At 44.3% G+C, this 25,193-nt stretch overlaps 2 protein-coding genes across 12 annotated transcripts in view; one reads left to right on the plus strand and one right to left on the minus strand.

The window, feature by feature from the left end:
* CDK8 (cyclin dependent kinase 8) overlaps nucleotides 1-2,675 on the minus strand; it is a 74,781-nt gene extending 72,106 nt beyond the window's left edge. For 5 of the 6 annotated variants that reach the window (XR_009744167.1, XM_061457609.1, XM_061457610.1 and 2 more), the window contains exon 1: nucleotides 2,502-2,675. Coding sequence is in view for 4 of the 6 variants with exons in the window: in XM_061457609.1 (XP_061313593.1) it covers nucleotides 2,502-2,629 (128 nt within the window). In the remaining 2 variants the exon portion in view is untranslated. The remainder of the gene's footprint in view (nucleotides 1-2,501) is intronic. The other variant, XM_061457611.1, reaches the window with a different exon arrangement.
* A 7,100-nt stretch (nucleotides 2,676-9,775) lies between these two features.
* Nucleotides 9,776-18,629, plus strand: RNF6 (ring finger protein 6). 6 transcript variants are annotated; one of them, XM_061457620.1, is made up of 4 exons: nucleotides 9,776-9,902; nucleotides 13,691-13,903; nucleotides 14,472-14,579; nucleotides 15,765-18,629. In XM_061457620.1, the coding sequence occupies exons 2-4, from the start codon at nucleotides 13,711-13,713 to the stop codon at nucleotides 17,498-17,500; spliced, it is 2,037 nt and encodes a 678-aa protein (XP_061313604.1). In that variant the 5' UTR covers nucleotides 9,776-9,902; nucleotides 13,691-13,710; the 3' UTR covers nucleotides 17,501-18,629. The 6 variants fall into 6 exon arrangements, with proteins under 6 accessions (XP_061313604.1, XP_061313602.1, XP_061313603.1 ...); XM_061457618.1 differs by having other exon boundaries at nucleotides 9,811-9,902; nucleotides 13,696-13,903; XM_061457619.1 differs by lacking the exon at nucleotides 9,776-9,902 and adding an exon at nucleotides 10,423-12,258.
* Nucleotides 18,630-25,193: the final 6,564 nt, after the last annotated feature.

A 25,193-nucleotide genomic window follows, 5' to 3' on the forward strand; every position in this document is an offset into this window, starting at 1 on the left:
ACTAAAGCACTTTCTACAGAACGTCCCTTTCACTCACTAGAAGGATTGTCACTCCATCAAGGTTCCTACAACACTGTCCTTCAGAACATTCCAGTGTAGCTTTAATGGCATACAATTAACATCCTACAATTAGGGCGCACAGCTGCTATCTGGTTTTCAATTGCCACACTGCAACTCAGAGGCAGCTGTAAAAGCCATCAAAAAACAAGAGGTGAAGACTGAAGTCATACCTACAGACACCACCTCCTACTACTCTTAAACTGCATTTTTATCACCAACAGCTTTTGAACATACATTTGCACAAGCTGAATTATTTATTTTCTTTCTTCTACTCAGACATCTGTATGTAGGTGTCATTTCAGAAAAAGCTGCTCCAATAGTCTTAATAAAATGTTATTTAACACAAGAATTAGAATAATGTAACAAAGTTAGCTTTAAATTTATAAAGGGGAAATTATGAAAATTTACTAAAAGAGAACAACTTCATATCTATTGAAAGTTTGAGCTATACAAGCACTACAAACAACTCAAAAATCAAGCTGGCTATTCATCATCAGTACACACCATTTAGGCAATACTAAAACAATACAATAATGTTTTTTCAGCTTGTTCATCTAACAGCATACAAACACTGAGCTGTTTTATATACTCCCCACTGCAAGATACAACATATATCCATACGTTACCATAGCTTCAGGAAAATGAAGTGTTACTACATAGTTGCTTTTGCAATTTAATTGATTTCTTTGGATAAAGGGATGTAAATGGAACCTTTAACTTCAATCCTAATCCCATCCACATAATTTAAAGTCACATATGTGCAAGTACACTATAAACCACAAAAGCATCTATGGATGTTTCTGGTTTACATATCTTACTGACTGTCCAAACGTAGTTACACGGTATATTTAAAACAGAAAGTTTTCAGTAATCTGGAAGGGAAGAGGATTTAAAAAAATCACATACGCCCAAGAACCGAGAGGAAATCCTACTGTAAAGCCTCCTCTTTTAAACCACACGCCTCCATTTTTCCCCCAAATTTCTCAAAACAGCACTACCAGGAGCAGCTCTAAACACACTCTCCCAAACAACACCAAGCAGGCTGATGATTTCACCGAAATACGATGGAATATATGCTTCAGCAGTATTGTGAGCTGAATTCCCTACATGTTGCTGCAGTCCAACATACTGCAAAGCGCCTGACACAAACATTAGAATCGCACTCAAATCTTTCAGTACCTCAATCTATTTTTCATATTACAGGTCTCCTTATTGCCACTGAAACCATGACTGGCTGTACAGCAAAGTTACTACCTGCTTGTAAAGAGACTTGGGGCAATAGCTTATCACATGCACAACAGTTCATCCTTCTTTCCCTCCCAGAAAACAAAAGCAGAATTCAGGCAAGGTAAGAATCTCCCCTGTGATTAGTCTGAAGGATCCAAATGTAAAATTTGAGTAGAAAAGCAGTTAGCTAACTCACAGCAGCAAACAAAATTCATGCTGAAAAAACTGTGATGCAATTAAAATCAGCGTGTTTAAGACACAGACAAGACACGGTGCAACCAGTCCCATTACAGCCTTTCTATACGTACCGGCTATAGCATTTCTAGAATTAAAGCTTATGTAAACAGAACCAAATCATAAGTCAGCCGTGACTGACCACAGCCTGCTTTAAAAGTTCTCTTTTTAGTGTATCAGCTATGAAAAATTACACTCCAACTTCTAAAATGCACCTTGTTTGAGTGACGGAGCACCACTATAACAGAACAAATGGATGTAGTTTGAAATATAGGACCTGTTACAAAGCCAACCCCTGCCTCTCTTGCTTCCTCTGCTCCTTACTTCCTATTGTTCTGCTGTTCGGCAAGTGATGCTATGTCATGGGCGAGGGAAACCTAAATGACAGTTTGCTAGATTTTTCTTTAACACATTTAGGCAAAGAAATTCATTTACTCGGGTCTGTACCGAGAACTGGCACATAAAAGCCCTTTTAAAGCATTCTAAAACCCCCAACGGACCAGCAGAGTTAGGTTCCAGAGGCAGCTAGAGAGAATACTTAAAATGGTGACTACAAATAATAAATCAGACAAAAACGCATTATAATTAAATAAATTCAAACCCCGTTTTACGGAGCTGCTGGCCAGGCTGAACACTGAAAGTGGCTACTGATTTATTCGCAAAGAAGACCCGTTTTCGTCAACTACATGTATTTTTCCTCGGAACCTGCCCCTACCGAAGCGCTGCTCCAGCATCCCGCTGCAGGGACGAGAAAGCTCCAAGCGACCCGCGGGAGCCGAGCACACCCCGAACCGCGAACCACGGTGCTTAAAACGGCGGCAGCAGCAGCGGCGGCACCAAGCGGTACAGCAGGTCGGGGAAGGGCGGCACGATCGGGGGGCGGCGGGCGCAGGGCAGGGCGGCCAGGGCAGGACTGATCGGGGCCAGGGGGTGGCGGAGAGCCCGCGGCGGGTGCAGGAGGGTCCCGGCTGGTCACTCACCCGTCCTTCCGCTTGGCTTTGTAGACGTGCCCGTAGGTGCCCCTGCCCACCTTGCAGCCCTCGTACTCGAAGAGGTCCTCTACCCGCTCGCGCTCCCCGGTCAGCTTCACCTTGAAGTCATAGTCCATCTTCAGCGTCCGCTGCGCCGCCCGGACCCGGACCCGGACCCGGACCCGACCCCGGACCCGACCCCGACCGCGGCGCGCCCCGCCCGGCAGCAGCTGCAGCAGAAGCAGGAGACCGCCAGGCCGCCCCGCGGACCATGCAGCGGCTGGCGGGGCTCCTGCCTGCGCTCCCGAGCCCCCTCCTCCGCTGCGCCCTCCCTGCCCCGCCAGCTAGCGGCACAACAGCCGGTCTCCCGGGCGGAACACGGCGGCTGCGCCTGGCCGCACTGCCGCAAAGAAGCGTCGCAAACCGCGGCCACCTCCCCGGCCCCGGGCGCGGCGGGCAGTGCACCACGTGGAAGGCGGCGGGCTGCGACCTCCGCCTGAGCCCCGCCCCCCCGTCCCGGCATCCCCCGCGAGCTCCGCGGCACGCCGGGAGGTGTGGTACGGACGGGGCGGTGCCGCGGGGCATGCCGGGAGCTGTAGTCCATCCGGGGGCTGTGGCGCCGGGGCCAGGCCTGGCTGGGGCAGCAGCATCGGGACGGGCAGAGCCTCGGGTCTGAGTGTTCCCTAGATCGGGCTCCCGCCACTGGGCACCCACCCGTGGGATACTCCGGATGAGCCCCTTGGCTTGGGCATAGGGCCGTAGGGCCTGCCTCGAGCAGTCACCACACGCAGTGGTTGTCATCAAGGAGGGGGTTGTTACAGTGAATATTGGGGTCCAGTTCATCTCAGCTGACAGAGATGCGGTTACCAACCCCGCACAAAACCAGACAGGCATTTTATAGAATAGAGAGCTTGTAACTTCACCGGAATTGCAACAATCTTTACAGTACAGATCTTGGCATTTTCAGTAATCATGCACGTAGGCTTCTCATTTCATCTCAAGAGCACGACGTGTGTAAGTGGGTATTCAAATCTGTGAGGTAGGATAAAATATCATAGAATGTGGGGGCTCCTGAAGAAGAAACATTTTCTGGAAACTTCTGAAATCATCTCCGTTTTCACTTGCAAATCTCCAGTTTGATTTACACCTTAATTGACTCCTGAAACTGGGGTAGGGGTGTGCCAGTCTCCTGAGCTGGCATCACTCAATCAGACTGGTGTCCGGTGCCCACAGCTGGACCTTCAGTATGTTGCTATGTAGTTGTTAGGGACACCACGTATGTTGGATAAGGCAATTAGGCAAGTGATGAAAAACATATGCTTAATCAAGAGAAGCCACAAATACTGTTTGCCCACCAACTCAACTAAAGCATACAAGAACATTGCCCGACGCCTCACTACGCCAGTCAGCCGTGCTGTAGACCACAAGGACCAAGCGGCCTGGGAGACACCGTCCACCTCTAAGCATTCATCCACCTCAGCCCAGGGCAGAGCAGTATGACTCTGCATTCTGGGCTGCCTGGCTTTGAGGATGGCAAGGCTCAAGCTTGGATGGCCAAACCCACATCATTCAAACTCCCAGTCCTGCCAGCAAGGAGGGGGGAAGTAAAAATAACTGCTCTTCTGTAACTTTGTACTCTTCCTCGCATTATTCGTTGTTCTTTCAGGGAGGCAACAAATACCTCAACTCTTTCACACAGATACAATTACTGCATGGTACTGAATGGGTGAGTTTAGTCTGTCATGACCTAAAAAACACTGCAGGTTGTGAAGGAAGAACAGTATCTGCTTAGAAAGAAAAGAGGATGCAAGGAAAAGAGGAATACAGAATCCAGACTAATTTTCTAAGGACCTGTGCTACATTTTACATGTTTTCATAATCCACTTGGAAAGAATTCCATACTTTGACAAATAAACTTCAAGGAGTCAAAACCACAATAGAAATATCCTCTTTTCTCTTTCAGAGTTTGGTCCTTTTATAAGAGCATTTACAAGTCTGCCTTTCTGCAAATGTTTCTTTCATTAGTTTCTCCTAACACTTTGTCGTGGTTTAAACCCAGTCAGGTATTCGTTCACTCACTTCCCCCCCTTTTCTTGCCCTCCCCCTGCTCCCAGAGGGACGGAGAGGAGAATCGAAAAGAATGCAACTCCCACTGGTTGAGATAAGAACAGTTTAGTAACTAAGGTATAACACAGATCACTACTGCTACCACCAATGATAATAATGATAAAGGAAATAACAAGGGAAGAGAATACAACACCTCAGCACCAGCCGACCGATAACTTGCCGCCCCCCAAGCCCGACCAAGCTCCAACCGATACCTCCTCCAACCCTGCAGTCTCCCAGCCCTTCCGGCTAACTCCCAGTTACATCCTGGGCATGACGTGCTGTGGTATGGAATACCTCTTTGGTCAGTTTGGGTCAGGTGTCCTGTCTCTGCTTCCTCCCAGCTTCCCCTCCTCCCTGGCAGAGCATGAGGCTCACAAAGTCCTTGGCCAAACCAAAACATCTCTATCAGCTCTGTTCCCGAGCCGAAAGTCAAAACACTGCACTGCACCAGCTACCAAGGAGGAGAAACATGACTGCTACTGCTGAACCCAGGACACACTTGCACCATGTGCCTTCCAGCTCGAGGCTAGCTGAAAATTCACTGCTTCTTCATTCTCTTTTCACTTCAGATCCTTGTACTGCTGGTAATGTCCAGTTTTACCAATTCGTATGGATGATCCCCAAATCATAAGAGATTTGAAACAGAAACCACACCTTGATTCTTTTAATGATGAGAAATTCATGACATCTGGAGGTCAACTTTTAATTCTTTTTCATGGAAAGTTGCATGCTTTTTGTGCTTTATTTTAAAAATCTGTTATGGTGTGATATCATTTCAAGAAAAAGTTTAATTTTGGTGTCTTTCCATGCTAATGGCCACGGTGTTGGTGCTAGAATCAGGGTTTCTGAAGCAAAGCTTACAGCTGCTGAATGTACAACAAGCTGCTTGCTCTGTGGTCTTCAGAAATAGAGTAAAAATATAGAGAGAGGCATATCTGTAATGTTTTTGCTTTCTTGTCTTTGTGTTTTAGAAGTGGATAACCTACAATGCTCAATCACATTCCTATGCCACTAGAATGTCCACTTGCTCCACTTCATAATTTGCCAAATTTGAACATACTTTTGCTTTTTAGAGAATTTTTCACATAAAAGCACCTGCTAAAAGTTCTCCTTATCCCCAAAGGGACATTATTTAGCAATGTGAGTGATGGGTTCCCAGCTTGGTATTGAGTGAAAAGGGCCAGCCCTGCTAAGTGCTGTACATCTTCCACTTTTGCTTAGACCAGGACATGCTGAAGGCAAGAGAATAATGTGTGTTTTTTTTCTTTTCTGTGTGTAAACAGAACCAAGTCATAATCCTTGCACAGCTGGAGTATTTTCCAGAAACCTTGCAGTTGTTAATGAGTGAGTCAGCTGAATACAGGCAGCATTTAAGAACGCAGTTTACTTACAGCAGGTAAGTAGAGTGCTTGTGGTACAAGTATTTTTTTATGTAAAGCAACACGGGGTTTTTAATTTTGCTTTCAACTGCACTTTACTATCAAGTTGCTCAGACTAGTAATGTGCTTGATCTTACAAGGAGTCCTAGATTCTGGCAGGAATATAAGTTATTAGCAAACACAGACTGGTTCTTTGGGTCCAGGTGCTGTACAGGAGAGTCATGCTTGCATGCTATGCACATCTGCTTGCCTGACTCAGGGCCACCTGCAGTCACTCTCAGCCTGGTTGTGTTACGCTCCTGGAGAAGTCAGAAAATCAATTCTCAAGCATTTCAACGGACCTTGAATATTCAGCCTATGAACTGATTGCTTTTGTTATTGAAAAGAGCCCTACCTGAGGGGAAATATACCCTCATAGGTAGTATGTTATTATAGTATTTCAGTAAAGAGAATCATAGAAATATTCAGGTTGGAAGGGGCCTCTGGATGTTACTTAGTTTAATATCCTGCTCAAAGCAGGGCAACTGTTTAATCCAAGTTGCTTGTCCACTCAGGTCTTGAAAACCTCTATGGAGGGAGATTCCACAGACTCTTGATCTGACTGTACTTGGGGTGAAATTTTTTGTCCTTCTACGAGTAAAAATCCTGGTTCTGTATTCTCAGTAACCTCCTTGCTGGTACTGGCAGGATGCACCTCCGCCCAACTGAAGCAGCCCAGGTATCTACAGCCCCTCTCCGATGGCAAGGGCTCTCGCCCATGACCATCTTGGTGCTCTCAGCTCAACATACTCCAGGTCATCAAGAATTTTCCATATCAGGATTGTTCTCCTGGAGACCCTCAAACTGGGCATCTTATTCCACATGCAGGCAAACAAGAGCCACGTGAAAGGAGATAATCACTTCCCAATCACCTCCTGGTAATCCATTGTCTGTGTTCCTCTTGATACAGTGCTGATAGCCTTCGTGGGTGCTGGGATGCATGCCTGACTCCTCTTTAACCACTGCCCACCAGGACTTCCCCATCCTTTCCAGCAAAGAGTGTCAGTAAAGCCCCTAGTCAGTCTTGTCCCAGAGGAATGGTCACTCCCAGATGGAAGACATGGCATTTGTCCTTGTTGAACATGAAGTTCCTGATGGCCCATTCCTGCACCTTCTCCAAGTTCCTCTCAACATCACCACTTTGGTGTCATCTACATATACTAAGACCTGTTTTTTTTTTTGTTTTGTGTTTTTGTTTTTGTTTTAATAAATATTATGAAGCTCTGCCTTACATATATAATATCAAGTGATAAAATATAATAGAATCAAGTTACTTTCTGAAGAATGTAAATGACTGAAAAATCAAATTAAAACCAGATTTACAGAATTTCTATTACAGAACTTTGTAATTCCCTGAGGTTTGCTGCCCTCCATAGGCTGTTTTTATTACAGAATCATAGAATGGTTTGGGTTGCAAGGGACCTTAATGATCATGACGTTCCAACCCCCTGCCATGGGCAGGGACACCTTCAACTAGACCAGGTTGCTCCAAGCTCTGTCTAACCTGGTCTTGAACACTGACAGGGATGGGGCAGCCACAGCTTCTCCAGACAGCCTGTTCCAATGCCTCACCATCCTCACAGTAAAGAACTTCTTCCTAATATCTAACCTAAATCTCTCCTCTTTCAGTTTAAAGCCATTCACCTTGTCCTATCTCTACATGTCCTTGTAAAAAGTCCCTCTCCAGCTTACTTGTAAGCTGCCTTTAGGTACTGTAAGGCTGCTCTAAGGACTCCCCAGAGTCCTTATAGTTCCAAAGATAGTATTTTCCCGTTGAAAGCAATAATAATATTCCAGGAAAGATCTACTATGGCATTTTGTATTAACAACACAGCATAAATCTTACACATAGTTATATTGTTGTGATACATCAGTATGAACAGGACATGAATGCAAAATTCTACATTGGAAGACAGGTCAGTGGAAAATAAACTAATTCAGTATGGTTTCAGTATAGAAATATGGGTTTATTTATCTATCTACAACATGTCCTTCTTCTGGGTGAGCAGCCCATATGTGGGCTTGCTACCAGAGAAGACAGTGTGTTTGGTTGTGGAATAATGATTACTAAAACCAGACTACGACAGGAAAAGATTTCAAAGAGAGCACAAAAATAATTGTGGGAAGAAACTGATATTTTAAAGGATCCAGGAACTACTTTATATACTATGACCTTTATTGTGAAAGTAAAATTGATCTTCAGGAAGGACGTATTTTTATTACTCCAGGCAAACAAAATCATAATACAATGCTAATTATTCATACTGTGGCAAGGAACATGAATATGATGAGGCTTCCATTTTCTGAATACAATGAGCAGGAAGTAGTCCCTGGTGTGGCCCCAGTGCTAATTATGCATCCCAGCTGGCAATTTGTCTCATGGAAGCCACATCCCAGCACAAAAGGAGTGTAAACTATAATGGAACCTGAATGTAACACTTGTATAAACTCTTTTTCTCAGCCAGAACAGAGCAATCTTCGGGAGCATAGCTGAGGTGGAGAGTGGAGGTACCTTAGTGGACACTGGTCCTGAGCTCTTCATACGACTTCACTCATTAGTGAGGGTTTGCCTTTGCAAGAAGACCAGTTGCATAAAGATCACCCAGACTTTGTTTATGTCTGCAAGCATGTTTGAACACAATATGAGCAGTTTGGATATTCTAGGGATAAGGTGCTTTTACATAGTTAAAGCATCCTTCTCATTAAATCATCGTGTTTTGCTGATTCCAATAGTTTATGTGGAACGCACTCCTCTGTCACAGCCTGTTAGCTTCTGCCACGTGTTGACTCCATCTGCAGAGCAACTTACAGAAGAAAGTTTGTGAATGTGATCAGCAAGTGGCATGTGTGAAATATGCAGAAGGGTTTGCATCGAGTGTGAAAAACTTAGCTCTGCAAATTGAAATGACTAAAATCACAGCTTGAAACACAAGTTTTGCTGGTGGCTCTGAGCAACCAACAGTTTGTTTTAGAAAATGGAATCACAGAACACCAGGTTGGAAAGGACCTCAAAGATCATCTTGTCCAACCTTTATTGGCAAAAACACAGTCTAGACACAATGTTCCAGCACCCTGTCCAGCTGAATAGCAAGTGTCCAATTTTGGTGAATCCACCACTTCCCTGGGGAGATTATTCCCGTACATGTGATTGTTCTCACTGTGGAAAATTTTATTCCTTATATAATTCATTATAAAGTACCAAATGAGTAACTGAAACCTTATGCTCATTTGGTAAAACACAGCATTGGTCACTAATGTTATGAGGTTAAAGATATTGAGCTTCTGTAGCTGAGAAGCAATGAACTGTGAAACCCTCTCTGTAGTGTTATTTACCTTTAGAGTCGAAGCTGGCCCCCACCAGGGCGGGCATAGCCATGCGAGTTCTGCCCAACAAGGAGCTTGCTGACACAATGCCGGGCCTGAAACGACTCCCATTCCGCGTTTGACAGGAAGAACGGATGTGGAGAATGGCAGGTTAGGCGAAACAAACCAAACCCTTAGTGAGAACATACACCGGGAGAGTGCGTACAGCGAGAGCGGACACTGGCGAGCAGCCCGCGGCAGGAGCAGCCGAGGGTGGCGGCTTCCGCCGGGCAGGATGAGCCCGAGCTGTGGCTGCAGAGAACCGCGGACCGCCGGCAGCCTCCATGCTCCTCACAGCACCAAGCTCGCTCAGACATCCCTGCGCCTGGGCCTGCACCTGGGCCTGGGCCTGCGCGACCCGCGACCGTTGACCCCCTCGCCCCGCCCCGCCGCAGCGCGCATGCGCGGGAGGGGCGGTGCTCGCGGCGGGGCCGTGCCGCGCGCTCGGAACCTGCGCTGGCGGTTGCCGGCAGCCGCCCGGACCGCAATCGGGGCTGGAGCGCGCCGCTCGCACGCAGGGGTCGGTGCCGTTCCGGTGTAGGCGGCGGGCGCTTCTGCCGGGAGGGGAGGGCGGGGAGCGCGGAGCGGAGCGGGGCCGGGCCGCGCCGCGGTCAGCAGGCAGGGATGGGCTCTCGGGTGTCCCCGGCTGCGCTCTCGGCAGACACCCCTTCGCCCAGCGCAGGCGGTGGCATGGTCCCCACCCTGCTCTGTCGCCGCGGGTGATGCCGCGCGGGGCAGGCGGGGGCGCTGGCAACGCTGGAGCGAGTCGATCCGGCCGGTGGCGGTTAGTGGCGGGGCGCGACCGGGGAGCCCGGGGAGGAGAAGCGGGAGGACATGGGCTGCCCTGCCCTGCCCTGCTGTGATTGGTCGCTGGCTGCCGGCTGGCCAGCTGATTGGACGGGAGCGGTGTCAGTCGCTCCGTTACCCTCCGCTCCCCCGGCAGCTGGCAACAGGCGCAGTTGAGGGCGGCCAGGCCGGACCGGGGCTCGCTGCCCCCCGCGCACCCCGCAGCACCCGGCCCCCCTCCGCGGCGCGGAGCTCGGCCCGAAGCCTTGCGCCACCGAGCGTGAGCTCGGTTCGCGGCTGGGAGCTGTAGGTCCGGCTGCTGGCCTTGGGGAGGGCCGAGGGGGGGCGGGCGGGCGGGCGGCTCCGTGGGGTTGGGGCGCTGTGGGTGTCCGGCGGGCTCTTTGATAACGACCGTTTGGTTTTGCATTTGTACGTGACTCCTTCCCCCTCCTCCCCTCTTCCCCAGGCTCTGGGGGTTCTCTGGGTCTGGGTTATTTATTTATTTATTTCGGTGAGATCATCTTGGTTGGAGGCTGCATGTGACAGAAATGCTAAACAGCCCTGGCGCGCGGGGAGCCTTCCTCGTCCAAACTGTAGTCATCTTGCTTGCAGTCAGGTGGTAGTTTTTCAGTTCGAGTACTTAATTGAATTGGGGGTAGTAATTCGTGGAACGAAGCCAAAGCATAAAAGCCGAAGGTGTGTATATATATACATCACATGGATAAAAATCAACGTAAATCTTCAAGAATGGGCCAGAGTAACTGTGAATTAAGAGCTAAAGGAGTTAGTTTTGGTTGAAAATTCTTGAAAAATGTAGATAAATTGGCATGTGACCCCTGTTGCTTTGCAAAAGAAGGGCAATCCTGAGTCATAACTGGATTTCAATTTCAGGTCTTTACATCTTGGTAGTTAATACCCATCAGCTTTTCAATACCCTCAAGTGCTTTATGTGCCAAAGTACTTCAATTTGATGCAGTTAATATCTTTCAGCTTTCACTACCCTGAAACATTCTAAGTGCCAAAATACTTAGTTTTGATGGCATTTGATAAATATGGATAGTAGTTGTCATCGTGCAGTTATGTTAAACAGATGGGAAAACTGAACACTTCACGCTTCTTACTGCTTCTGAGTGAGTCATTTAAAGAGTGTGACTAATCATCCTACTGTACAGTTGTCAACAAACGAGCAATTTTTTTCTACCACCCACAAGATCTGAAGAAGACATTTCCAGACTTTCTGTGGATGAGAAATGAAAACCAAAGAACCTCTCTTTTGAACAGGAGTTTAAATTGTGATTGAGGGGGAACTGCATGTGATGGACTCTTCATGTTAGGAATTTACATGTCACTTTTTTTTCTGTGCAGTGGCATAGTGACGTACCCAGCAAGTCTGTTAACTTACCATTGTCATTGTCAGGCAGACAGTAACACACGAGTTGTTTTAAGGCTTTCATCCAAGTAGCAACCTTATGTGAAACTAAATGAATTTTATCTGTTCTCTTTCTCCTCCCTGCTTTACCTGTGTCAAGTTGTAAGTCATTTAGAATAGAGGCACTTTAATCTTCAGTGCAGTGTGGGTTGGACATTTTCATGATAGTAGTCAAGTGACCAGAGTCATCAGGGTGATAATAGTGCTCTGTGTTTGGGGAGGGGGACACAACTGCATTTCTTTTGAGGAAAGCAGGGTAGTACGGCAAAGAGCTGGCTGAGAAATCTGTGTTTAGAAATGTGATCTGAGAAGTGACCTGATTTGAACGTAGTTCTTGTGGAAGTCAGGAATTACCTACAGCTTGCAAGGCTGAGCCATGAGGGCAACACTAAATTTCAAACCCCCACAAGTATTATAGGAACAGAAAACATCTTGAAGGTATGCAAATCTGCATACTCAGATTGGGTTTAGGTTAAGTGAATTAAAGAGCTGGGAGGGAAGTATTAAATCAAAATGCAGTATTGGACCTTGGAGGCAGATGAGTTGATTGGGAAGAGGTGTTTAGAACTGCAGTTACCTGGGGTGGGGAGAAATAGTGTACAGGGTGGAAAATGAGAAGACCAAGGATGCATCAGAATGGATCCCACAAAGAACGTGAGAGGTATATTAAATGTATGCCAGCTTCTGCTGTTGGCAAATATGTTTTGTGGTTCTTCGTATCTGTTGGCAGCATTGATAAAGGTTTGTTCTTTATTGAATGTATGTCTAATAGTTGGTTGATCTGTTTGTTGTCTCATGACCTTTCCTGTCAAGATTTAATTACTGATCAGGAGTGTGCTGAGAATGCTGTGCTGTGTTTTGCCATAATTCATACTTGAGGTGACTTTGATCTGTTTGTGAATTGCACCCCCCCCCCCCCCCCCCCCAAACGAAAGTACTTATCCAATAATTTCCTCTCCATACACAGGCGGAATGGTGCCATATGGTTGGCATTTTGGTTGGTTTGGGGTTTTTTTGGTTGGTTGTTATGTTCTTTTTTTCTGGCCTGGTCATCTCCTCTTTAAAGAAGTGACCTCTCTTTGTCAGGTTTCAACTCAGCAGGCGTTACAGATGGGTTTTGTTAAGCAGGAAACCCCATTGAAAGGGTGATGCTTTGCTTTTTCTTCTTTCACATTGAACATTGAATAACAGGTTTTGTTTAGGAAACAGAAAAGTTGGGGAGTGGTCTGAGAGCTGATAGGCCCAGAATTGAGTCCTAACCTCGGAGAGGTGCAAATGGCACAAAAATGAACAAAGATGATGCCTCTTTCTGACACTGGAAGGTTATTAATACCTTCTAATAGGGTTGTCCCAGTATTTGGAAAGTGAGGAAGAACTATGGGTGAAGTATAGCCCTTTCTCTTTTACACCAGTTTTCTGGAGATAGGTATCCCTTTGCTAGCTAATCCTTGGATTACAGAGTGCAATGAAAATAAACAAGTGACGTAAGAATGTTGAAAGAGTCAGTTCCCCCAAAAAAGGAGTCTGTAGGCTTCATGCTCTGTGAGGGGTAGTGCTGACAGAGATACTAATGTAGTCTTACCTGCGTATGAGTAAATGCCTAAATGTTCCAAGTGGAAGATGGCAATAGTTGTGGTCGTCAGAAGTCTGTGGTGGGTAATTACAGTCCAGTTATTTGAGAATGATGTTTTCAGTGACATTTTCGCTTTTAAAATACTCCACCCTTCTGTTGTATTTTACTTGGGAGAAGGAAAACAGATTTTATGTTATTCCTTTAAATTTCTAAAATATCCTTATTTAGCAAAAAAAAAAAGTAAAAAATCTGTCTTTTTTTTTATTTTAAAGTTGCTGTACCAACTGGTATGGGCTTTCAGTGAGCAAAGGGGACATCTCTCTATTTTTCAGCAAGCTAGAAGCAAAATAATGGTATAATAAACTACACTGTTGACTTGGCAAATAGCATGGAGCTTCACCCCAGTCATCTTTAGCTATTAATAAACTAATTTCATTGGAAATGCTGGGAACATTTTACTGTAAATTAGGTAAATACTTACTGTAATTACTTTGCTGTCTAACCTCCTGGTTTTGTTCAGGACAGCCTGGCATTATCATTATGGATCGCTCTCGGCACCGCGCAGGAAATGGCAATGAGCAGGCATCTTCACAGGAGCATCGTCATGGAGAAGATGAGAGGCAGCGGCAGCTGGAGCGCCTCAGTAGGGAGGAGGCCTATTACCAGTTCATTAATGAACTCAATGAGGAAGACTACAGGTTAATGAGAGACCGCAACCTGCTTGGCACTCCTGGTAAGGCATGGGTACCTTCAGTCGAAAACATGTAATGGGAAGTAACCCTACTGCTGTCAGGCACTGCATGTGGTTGTATGACTTCAGTAGCTTGCCTTCAGTGGCTTTGTAGAAAGGAAACCGCCCCTCCATTTCCATTCAAAATTAATGGCACTCAGTAAAAATGAACCGCTTAAACACATACTAAAGCTGGGATAAAAATATAACTCTTTCAAATGCAACATCTCTGTATAAAGGTAATAATCCAAACACAAATAATTAACATCTGGTACACTAAAGTGTATCTGCTGGTATGTGGCAATTTTGGAGGCCTCTGAGTTGTTACTGAAAGTTGGCATGCTCTTGATACACACTCAGCATCTTTTTTACTTCCACCCCAGTACCTGCTTCCTCTGTGTAACTGCGTTACAGTCTCACACTAGTGCTGTTTTCTTTTTGTTTTCATTAGTTTTACCTTGTTCCTGAAGATTTTTGTTCAAAGTAGAAATTACTGTTATTTCTGCACAGCTGCGTTAAGCCAATAATAATATCTTATCTAATAGCATTGTCAAAATGTAAACTATTTCAGGGGAAATAACAGCAGAAGAATTGCAGCAGCGCTTGGAGGGAGCTAAGGAGCGTCTGGCATCACAGAGTGATATGGATAACAGAGAAGATGAAGGTAGAACTGTTGGAGGTAAACATTCTTAATTCATATATATTAGATATACGTAGTATGTGATACCCAGCTACTGTTCTGTACAGGTATTTTGTAAAAATACTGATGGATTTCAGTAGCAGCTATTTTGAGTTTTATTTTCTCATTGTACCTCTCTGGATTATTCTAAAAAGTAAGAGAGATTTCCTAATGACATGAAAACAAACTTGAAACACTTAATGAAATCTGATTCATGTCCACCACAAATTATTTTCTCCTCTTTTCCTGTTTCCCCTTGCTAGTAAACTTAGTAGCAGAAAAATAATTTATTCTAATTCTTAAGAGGTTTTATCATGTATTAGAGAAGAAGTTAATTGGCAAACATTTAGTTTCTCCACTGTTTTGTTGTTGTTTCATTCCTGTTTGTTTTAATGGCTTGTGTTATGTGCACTGTCTGTCTTCACTTCCCCAGCCATGTTGGCTTAATCATTTGGCCAATTCTAGTCAGATTTAGGAGAGCAATAGGCAACTCTGAAGTAAAGATACCAAAGTCCTTGCAGGTTTCATGAAAGCAGGGACATGGCGGAAGACAGAGACCTTAATCTGATCCCATCAAGGGAAAACCTTCACTGTGATCATCACTGTTGACTTATTCTATACACACAGGTAGCACTAACCACAATTTTAGCTGTTCTTGAGCTTGTAGTTGGAAGAGATTTGGGAACAGATCTGTGGGTGTTGTAGGAAAAGACTGTATATGCACAAAAGGAGGAAATCTGTCAAGACCGTGCATCATTTATTCCGCTGCTTATAGAAAACAACTTTTTTTATAATATTTTCAGTAAGAAGACAAAATCTGTCATAATCTTCCTTGCTTTATTGAAATTAATTGACCAGAATGCCTTCAAATTGATAGTTTAAGCTAGAGACGGATATTGGACAAATACAACTAATTTTCTGTTGCCAGAAGAGGCCATTTGGGTGCATTCATTTCTCTGTGTTATCTGCTGGCAAGACAAAAGTTCTAGTTTGAACTGATGAGTTTTGCTGACATTTTTACATAGAGCATGTTTTCAGCAAAGTGATGCTAGCGTGGCAAGGTAGTTGTCCTGCTCCTGTATTGTTTCTGAAGTTGGGGCCCAGCAAGCATAGAGAATTTGGAGCGCATTGTAGTGTGCCGACCACACAGTTGTATGAATATTTGCCGTTCTTTGTTTTTCTCAGATTCTGATGTTCTTGGAGAAAACTCAAATGGTGACTCTCTGCTTGAATGGCTGAACACATTTCGTCGCACAGGCAATGCCACTCGCAGTGGTCAGAGTGGGAACCAGACCTGGAGAGCTGTGAGTCGAACAAATCCAAACAGTGGGGAGTTTCGATTTAGTCTTGAAATCAACATAAATCATGATCATAACAGTTTTGAAACTGCTGGTGAGGCCTATATGGGTATAGATACTAGCAGAATGTATTTGGAAAGAAGATATCAAAGACCTGTCAGCCCAATACCCACACGAACAAGGAGCAGGACCACAAGAGAGGCAAACAGTGAGGCTTCAAGCACTTCAAGGACCAGGTCTGTAAGAAGCTCTGTGGCACAAAGCTCTGAAGCAGTCTCTGATCCAGTCTCAGGGAGGCTCAGGAGTAGAACAAGAGAGTTGGCAGGCCTTTCCCAATCAAATACTACACCTAGTAATTCTGCAGCTGCTGGTGAACGAAGAGAAACACCAGGAAGAGGTACATCTGCAGGAGTCACAAGGGGTAGAGCTAGAACTAATGTTCGGATGAGTGCAAACCAAAGACTAGAAATTCTGCGGCTGAGGTCTACTTTAAGTAGTCGAAGCCGCTCTCCATTGCAAAGGCAAAGTGATACTGCTCGTTCTGAGGAACATGGGCAGAGGCAGGATAGAAATGCACACCAAGCCAGCAGAAGCAGAAGACAAACAGCTCAGTCTTCTTCACAGCCTGCCGAAGAACCAGCAAGAGGTAATAGTCAGACTCCTCAGCTTTCCAGCGTAGCCCCATCCTTGGGAATAACTTTGGAAGAGGAGGAATCTAGTAGGCCAGTAGCTGCTGTTAGAAGGCATCCAACAATTACATTAGATCTTCAGGTGAGAAGAATTCGTCCTGGAGAAAACCGAGATCGGGACAGTATTGCCAGTAGAACTCGTTCTAGAGTAGGAATGGCAGAAAACACAGTTACCTTTGAAAGTGACAGCGGGGGATTTCGGCGCACGATCTCACGATCAGAACGTGCGGGTATTCGCACCTATGTTAGCACTATACGGATACCTCTCCGACGGATCTCGGAAACGGGGCTCGGTGAGCCTTCCTCAGTGGCTCTGCGATCAATCCTTAGACAAATTATGACAGGCTTTGGAGAACTGAGTTCATTAATGGAAACAGAATCTAACTCAGAAGTGCAAAGAGGTGGTCATCACTTACCGGATGTACATTCAGAGCAGAGCAACTCAAGTTCAGCAAACAATAGCAGTGATTCAAGTGAGGTTTCACCTAGAAATGGGCGCACAGTAGAAGGCAGCAGGGGAGCAAATGGACAGAGTGATGATACTCAACGCTATGGTCACAATAATGAAACCCAAGATAACAGGCAGTCCCAGGATGCAAACAACCTGGTGGAAAATGGAACGCTGCCCATACTCCGGCTTGCCCACTTCTTCTTGCTGAACGAAGAAGATGATGATGATCGTTTAAGAGGTTTAACCAAAGAGCAGATTGACAATCTTTCCACACGAAACTATGGGGATATTCACACTGAAAATGAAATAAGTAAAACATGTAGTGTTTGCATTAATGAGTATGTAACAGGGAATAAGCTAAGGCAGTTACCTTGTATGCATGAGTTTCATATTCATTGTATTGATCGCTGGCTTTCTGAAAACTCCACTTGCCCAATCTGTCGGCAGCCTGTGTTGGGGTCTAGTGCCACAGACAATGGTTAGAATGACTTGTACTGCTCAGTACTCAAGGATTTGCTTCTGCTCTATTTGTGATGAGCCAGGTGGAATGAGTTGACTTACATAGGGGTCCATTTGTGTGGGGAGTTTTGTTAAGTTTCTTTAAAAAGAATAGGAAACTTGTCTAAATCTAGCAATGTAAATACTATTTTTCTCCAAATGCAGATCTAGGAGTACACATAGAACCAAATGATACTGGTAAAGTTTATATTTTTTTAGGTAATTTTGTTATGCTAAGCACTTTTGTAAATACAGAAATGCAATAGTTAATCAGTCCTGCTTAATGTATGTTTTTTTAACAGCGTAAGGGACTCACTTTATTTAGATTACAAATTGTTTCACACAGACCCACCACTGTGTTGAAAAATTAGTGTCTAAATAGCCATTCATTAGCTTTTTGTTCTAAGAACAATTTCTTTTACAGAGAGTTTCTTGCTGGACATGTTTGCTAAAGATATTTAAGTTACTTGAAGTGCTCATTTGAATAGACTATATTTTTTTTAACGTTGAAATATCCTTTCCAAAACCTTGCCAATTTGGTTCTAATTTAAAAAAAAATAATATGGCAATTTTTGCATGTGGTTTTACACAATGCTTAATGTTGATGAGTTCATATGCAAAAGCGGATGGGTTAGTGACATTATGAAATGTACATAGGTAAATGCTGTCTTTGACAATCTCTGTCTTTTCAATGCAGACAGCAGTCAAAGCAACGATAATTCAAGGTGTGTCTTACTGAACATGATACTTGCTCAAAGAATAAATGAGCACCGAGGAAGCCTTTTTACTCTTCCAAATGACTCAATTGATATTAATGGGGTTTTAACTGCCTTAGTTTAAGGAAGGAAATATTTCCTCGACCATGATATTGTCCACAATATGCATGATTTGTACATCCTACTCAGAAAAACAAAACAAAGGCTTGAAGTGGTTTTGTACAGGAATTTAAGGTACACATATAATAGTTGTCCTCTTAAAACATGTCAGAGGACCAAATGGCAAAAGACACTAAAAAAGACAATAAGCTTCCCTTAAAGTCCCCAGTTTACTGTGTAATTAGATATTAATCTTTATACCAATAACTTATAAAGAAATAAAGTTGCGAAGTAAATAATTGAGGCTTTGTGTGAATTACTGTTGAGCCTTATGCTCTAAATGGGTAAGAGAATTTTATCATTCTTGATGTTTGGCCTCAGTTTTTATTCTTTCTTCTTTTTTCCCCAGTTGTGTATGTGTGCTTCCACGTTGTGTGTTTTCTGTTATGGTAGGTAAAAACGCAAGGCAAAGCGCTCTTGGGGCTTCTGAAAGTAATCTGGGTGTTCCAAAGCTCCTCTTCTGAGCAGTGTGCCTTGGAGAAAGGCAGAACTATACAGTGTGTATATTGCAAGCAGCAGAAAGAATACCTGAAGTGGAAAAGTCCTACTGGCTTTCCCTGCCTATAGGTGGCCTGTGCTTGTGTTAAAACGTCTGCTTGTGGCACCCTTGAAGGCAAATAATAAAATCCTGTGTGAAGCTATTGGATGTCTGCAAGTTGAGGAACTTGTGTTAGAAGTTCCACAGAAGTGCTTCTTTTTATTCCTAAAGGTAGTTCTAAGAAATTCTCTTGCAAGATGTAGATGAGTTTAAGGGTATGATTAAGATCTCTTCTGATGTGATTTGGACTGCTAATTATTGCAGAAATCATTGACACCTTTCTTGAGTGCCTCCTTAGGTGTATTAGAGTGGTGAGATTAAAATGTGGTTATCAGACCTGGCTTGGGTTTTTTACATTATATTTTCTGTTACTTCTGTTAGCCTCTGATGTTAACGTTATCTAAATACATGGGTGCCTTCTGCTACTTCCTTTCTCCTGATGGTTTTCCTTTGTATTTGAAAGCTTTCTCATTCAGTGGCACACTTCGAGAAACTGGCTTTTGGCTCACTGCTGCCTTGCAGCATTGTTCTGTCAAGGTCAATTTTAACTTAAATCCTTACTATAGGGGATTTTTATTTGTACTGCATCTTTTAACTAACTACTTGGAATCCTGCTCAGCTGCCAGTCTAATGCAAGGGAGATGAAGGGCGATTGATTCCCCATGCCTTCTATTCACATGGGATTTTGCTGTGTAACCAACTGTAAGAGCACAATTTCACATGGTTCAAGACAAGATCCTGTGTGACAGGGTACTTGTAACTTACCTGCTGAGGGGGAATATCCAAAAGGACAGTGAGAGAATTCCATAGAAATCATAGGCCATTGGATAAGGAACATCAAGTCTTCAAGGCTACATTCCTGTCCTGCTGTGTGGGAATTGACAAGTATTTGCCCTCCATTGGAGGGACGTGTGATTTGTTCCTCAGCTTTCCCCAGAAATTGTGTTAACAGGACCAATTAAATCGCAGTGGTTCCATTTGGTATTTGCTTCTGTTACCTGTATTCCTGGGACATTTTGTAAACAAATGTATTAAAAGTACAGATGACCAAAAACCAGATAATTGGATACAAAAGTCTTTGAATCCCATTTGTTACTTAGAATGAAGTTCAACATTTCCTATACTATCCAAAATGGGGTTCTGAAAATTCCAGTTATTAGAGTTTGGAGATCTCAGTATTTGCGGCTGGGCCTTGGTCAGTCTGTTCCCACAAAAAGAGTAGCAAATCCTAGTGTTCAGATTGCGGATTGACACAAGTTTGTTCTGTCCTTCTTCTCTCCCCCGCCTTGTAAATCTTCACAGTTACCTTTTACTAAGATGCAGATGACCCAATAATTCACTGTGTTCTTTCCTCTTCTTGACACTGCAGCATAATCTACATCTTCTCACGGGCATTTTCGTTTAACTCGGTTGACTTTCAGCTCCCGGTTAGGAGCTTTCCCACAGTGAAGTTCTTGGCTTGTTCTAACAGCTCCCACTAAGCACATTTTTCTCCCTTCTCGAAGTAACACTTCAGCTCCTGTGGAACTGTACCTGTTGCCCTTGCTGAGCTCAACTTCATCAACATGTTCACCTGCTCCTGACTGTGGCTTGGCAAGGGGAGCTGGTGCTTACCAGCCAGGTTTCTGTGTCACAGGAACGCATCTTGGTCTCAACACCGTACTCTCTACAAGAAACCTCACAGATAAACTTGGGCTCTCCTGTATTTGTTGTGTTGATTTGGAAGCTGAAACGTATACGTGTTGGCAGGTTCACACACTTCTCTTGCATCAGATGTTCCAGCATCAGATGTTGCATGAGAGATTCACCTGCTGGACTCATTCTGCACTTCTCAGGCTTGTGTTTTAAAATGCGTGGGATGATTTGGTCGTCTGTGACATTCCTGCCTGTCAGTTAAGGTGAAAGTTAGGTCTCACTGCTTTAAAAATGTATACTGGCAAGTTTGTGTTACCATGCATTTGTGGTGCTGAGTTCTGGCTGTTCCCAGGCATGCAGAGAAGGTCGCCATGGCATCAAACTCTCCACCCTGTTCATGTGATTGTAAGGCAAGAAGATAATGAGAAACCGGGGGCAATGAGGAAGCGGTGACACAGTGGAGCTTATAAGGCAGCTGGAAGCAGGTCACAGGAAGTATTGGGTAGGGGCGTAAAGGGATTATCTTCAGCAGCCTTGAGGCCCAAGCTGAGGTGTAGAACCAGTGGGAGTGTGAGATGAGGGCAGGCTGACACTGCAGAAGTGCGTTGAGATGCTCTTGGGAGACTCCTGGAGGCTTCTGCTGAAATAAAGAGCAACTAGATATGCATGTCCCCTCATGTACTATTGCATGGGTCCTAAGAGCATAGGCAGAGAGGTGAATGGAAGGGTCAGAGAAGCTAGCACCAGGTATTGAGCCGAGTTGGCCAGCTAGCTGGTCCAGCTCTTGGGCCTTATCCATCTCTTGCCAATGCAACATTAGTGCCTGGTTGCAGTTCAGACTTGGGAGATACTGAACACCTGAACATCTGGTTGAATGCCCTCTAATTGCAGCCGAGTAAATGGCCAGATGGGGCAATTCACAGTCCTCCCTGATCTGGAAGAGCCAGAACCTGCCCTGGCTGCAAGAAGCTTTTGGGATTTATCGTCTGTTCAGCTCGAGCCTCTAGTACCCAGAGTTCACACAACAGAAGGCACAGTACAGATGGATGTTTTTATGGTGGCTTTCCCCAGCAAGCACAGGTTACAGTAGGATCACAGCAGCAGTGTGGGCTGTAGCCAGGCCCCAGCAGGTCCTTACAGACTCACTGATGGGCAGGTGATGTCTGTGACGCTCACCATGGTGCCATGTGTTCACTGAACCCGGTGTCAGCGTGATTACAACAGGAGAAGGTGGATACATCTTGGCATGTGATAGTATTTGATTTGTTGAGCAGACAGCTTGGGTGCTACCAGTCCAAAATGAAACAGCACTTGCTGGCAGGAGCAGTGGGAGCTATGGCAGTGCAGGGGTGGAAGAACAGTTTCATCAGCTGCACAGACAGGTGCCTCTGTAGCCAAAGGGACAATGATCCCTTCTGAGGAAGCAAACTTGTCAGGTTGCAGCCTTGCGTGGAGCAAGTCTGCCTTGTTGAGTCATCTCATTGTAAAGGTTAAAATATATGGAAGATCTTACAAGAGACTACATGAAAGAAGTAATGTTTGATATTTATGGGGTATAAGAGACATGAAGCCTTACAGTTAATGGCAGTCAAGAGAATAGAGTGCTCTTAGGTTGGGGTAATGAACCTCTTCTACGTCAGACCACTGGTGCATAGCATAAGGGAAAAGACATCTGAGTGTGCAGAAACAAGATGTCACTGCAGTTGTGAAGTTGAGTACAAAGCTGGGAAACGTGAGAGTGAAGGTTGCCTGTGGCACCTGAGGTTGGCATCCTAGAGCCTCCATGCCACTGTTATCTCTCCCTGCAGACGTGGCCTCTCTCGGAGCACCAAGTGGTCAAGTTCACTTACTGAGCTGATAGCAAATATTTTCTTGTATTTTATTATGCCTTGGACTCACTCCATACTTCAAAATTCCTATCTTATTAAAAGAATCCTATTCCCAACCTATTAAAGGAAGTATCTACTTAGTGAGTTACTTCACTTTGGTTATTGTTCATGGCAGTTTTCTCCATACTTTTATGAGAGAAGTATCTATTTTGCGCTTAGAAATTTTACTTCTCATCTATCTTACTTTCTTTTTCTTCCTTTATTTGTTTTTAATAATCTATTTCTCCATCTGACTGTGTCCTATTTACGTGTTTAATAGGATATAGCTTACATAAACATAATTGTATGGCATGGAAGAAAACTAAAAAGACATGTTTAAGATGAACAGTGTAATATCCTCAACCTAGAGGAAATATCTTCTAAGTCACCTTTGGTTGATCACCAGTAGACATTCTCTATTGGTCATCGCCAGGGTGCACAGCTGCTGGTGCTGGCACCAGGCTGGCTGTATCTCTGGAAGAAGGGACATGTTAAAGGACTTTTATTGGCAACATTATGAAAATTAATTTATTTCTAGGGAAATAAATGAAAAATGTGGTCAGAAGTTTTAAAAACAGCAATTTATTTCAACTGAAATATTAAATTCAGCCTGCAGCACTAACCCAGAGCCTTTAATGTGGAAAATGACCCAGAGTGCTGGATTGGACAGGGGCCCTGAAAAGATACAGAGAATGATCAGACTGAATTAATAGGATTTTCCATTTCTTGTATGTGTGATGACTTCCTAGCTGGTATTAGAGCTTGTATGCCACTCTAATTGTCTTTCTTTAATAATATATGATGTTGAAATGGATTCCTGTGTTACCAACTAACTGCAAACTAGGCAGAAGTGTTTTAATTTCACCCCATTCCTCAGACTCTAATTTCCTTTTCCTTTCATATTCATTAGGTCTTTTTGTACAACTGCAACTGTTTCCAGGGTTTTTTTTTATTCTTTCATCTTAGGAACAGACTGTTTCCTCTGGTACTACAGAAAAGTTTGTGTCAATCATGTACGTGTCTAGAAATGGGGAGAGATTTGGGATAATGGGAGCATCACTCATAGTTTTCATCATCTCCCTGTCAGGATTTATTGAACACAGTGTCCCAAATAGCTCCAAAACTAATACAAGGACATCACACTGGTTTTGTGTTTCAACAGGTCTGTGACATATTTCATAGAATCACAGACTGGTTTGTGTTGGAAGGGACCTTAAAGCTCATCCAGTTCCAACCCCCTTGCCACAGGCAGGGGCACCTTCCACTAGACCAGGTTGCTCCAAGCCCTGTCCAACCTGGCCTTGAACACTGCCAAGGATGGGGCAGCCACAGCTTCTCTGGGCAACCTCCTCCCCATCCTGCCCAGGAGGAGGGAAAAGGTGGGGTGAGCAAGTGGGCTGCGTGGTTCTTAGTTGCTGACTGAGCTTAACCCAGGGCAACACAGAAACCATCAACACCAGGCAAGTACTGCCCAGAATCCTGCAGCTTTCCCGTAGCCTGCTCCCGGTTACAGGGGAAGGGGGTGAGCCCACCCTTTGCAGGCACAAGGTACCTCACAGCAAAATGTCTCCCATTTCCTTTCTGTCCCTGAGCTCACACTGGACTTTGCATAGTCTGAGATCTGAGCCAGGTCACCAAACACCAGCTCAGTGCAAGTTGCTCCTTGGCATTCGCACTTACTCCAGAAGGTGTTTATCCCACCACTAAATTTATCCCTAGTGTAATGTAAATTGTCTGAAATGCAAAAATGAAACATACACACAACGAAACAAACACAGCTTTGGTCTTCTTCTACAGGTTTAATAGCTATAATTGGGTGTGTGGGATCACTTTGTTCTATCATTTTGAGCATTTATTATAACCCACAGCTGGAGTTCGTGTCCTGAGAGAAGTGGGACAGATACAGTATATCACTTACTTTACTTCTAGGAAAAGCACTTGAATTTTTGTCTTGCACCTTTCTGTCTCACCTTTAGCCTTCATCTCGGCCACTTCCATTCTAATGGATTTCCTTATACAACACTGGTTCTACTGTGCTGAACATTTGACATACCTTATCCAGCCTGTGAGCTATTTCTGCAGTTCACACAGGTTTGAGCTACATTAATAATGGCTCATCCCTTTACCTTCAAGCACGCGTGCTCAGGACAGCACACTCTGCTGCTATTTTAATACAGAGGTCTTTCCCTTATCTGAGTGAGTGATGCATGAACAGAGCACTTTGGTTGCCGGTACTATTCCTTTTACTGATATTAAACCTATTTTGCAATGCAGTTAATTGCATTCATTCAATGTTAACAGTGTACATATGAACACTTAAAGAAGAGGAAATGCCTATATGTGTATGAGTTAGTGTTTAGTTACTCCACATATGTGTAGCCATTCACTTGGGTATGCATACAGTAATTTGCATGCAGAGAGTAAAGAATCATAATAGTCCTTGCCTAGCACGTAGGTTATGTCTTTGTGTACACACACACACACACATACATACACAATTCTGTATGGGAAAAGCTTTTATTCATAAGGAAAAAACATAATCATCACAGTGCAATGATTAAGTTAGAATTATTGCATGTCTGGATTCAGCACCTTGTGCTGGGCTCCTTTATCATGGTGCAGACACTACAGCTGGGAGCTATCCTGCTATGACAGCCAAGACCTTTTTCCTATTCAGATAGTTAAATTCCATTTGCTTAGTTTGTTTTCTTGACATTATGTGTTCGCTATGGGACTGAAGTAAAAATCCAAGTTTGGGGTTA

Source organism: Pezoporus flaviventris, unplaced genomic scaffold (assembly GCF_033815535.1).
Source record: "Pezoporus flaviventris isolate CSIRO_AGI_PZ_B2104156 unplaced genomic scaffold, CSIRO_AGI_Pfla_v1 ptg000025l, whole genome shotgun sequence".
In the NCBI taxonomy this organism is placed as follows: Eukaryota; Metazoa; Chordata; class Aves; order Psittaciformes; family Psittacidae; genus Pezoporus; species Pezoporus flaviventris.

What these genes read in the sequence shown, in the direction of transcription:
- RNF6 (XM_061457619.1), top strand. Translation starts at nt 12,234, where the DNA reads ATGGATCCCACAAAGAACGTGAGAG. An exon ending in TCCCACAAAGAACGTGAGAG is followed by an intron (nt 12,259 to 13,690) that starts GTATATTAAATG and finishes GGTTTTGTTCAG; the next exon opens with GACAGCCTGGCATTATCATT. An exon ending in CAACCTGCTTGGCACTCCTG is followed by an intron (nt 13,904 to 14,471) that starts GTAAGGCATGGG and finishes AAACTATTTCAG; the next exon opens with GGGAAATAACAGCAGAAGAA.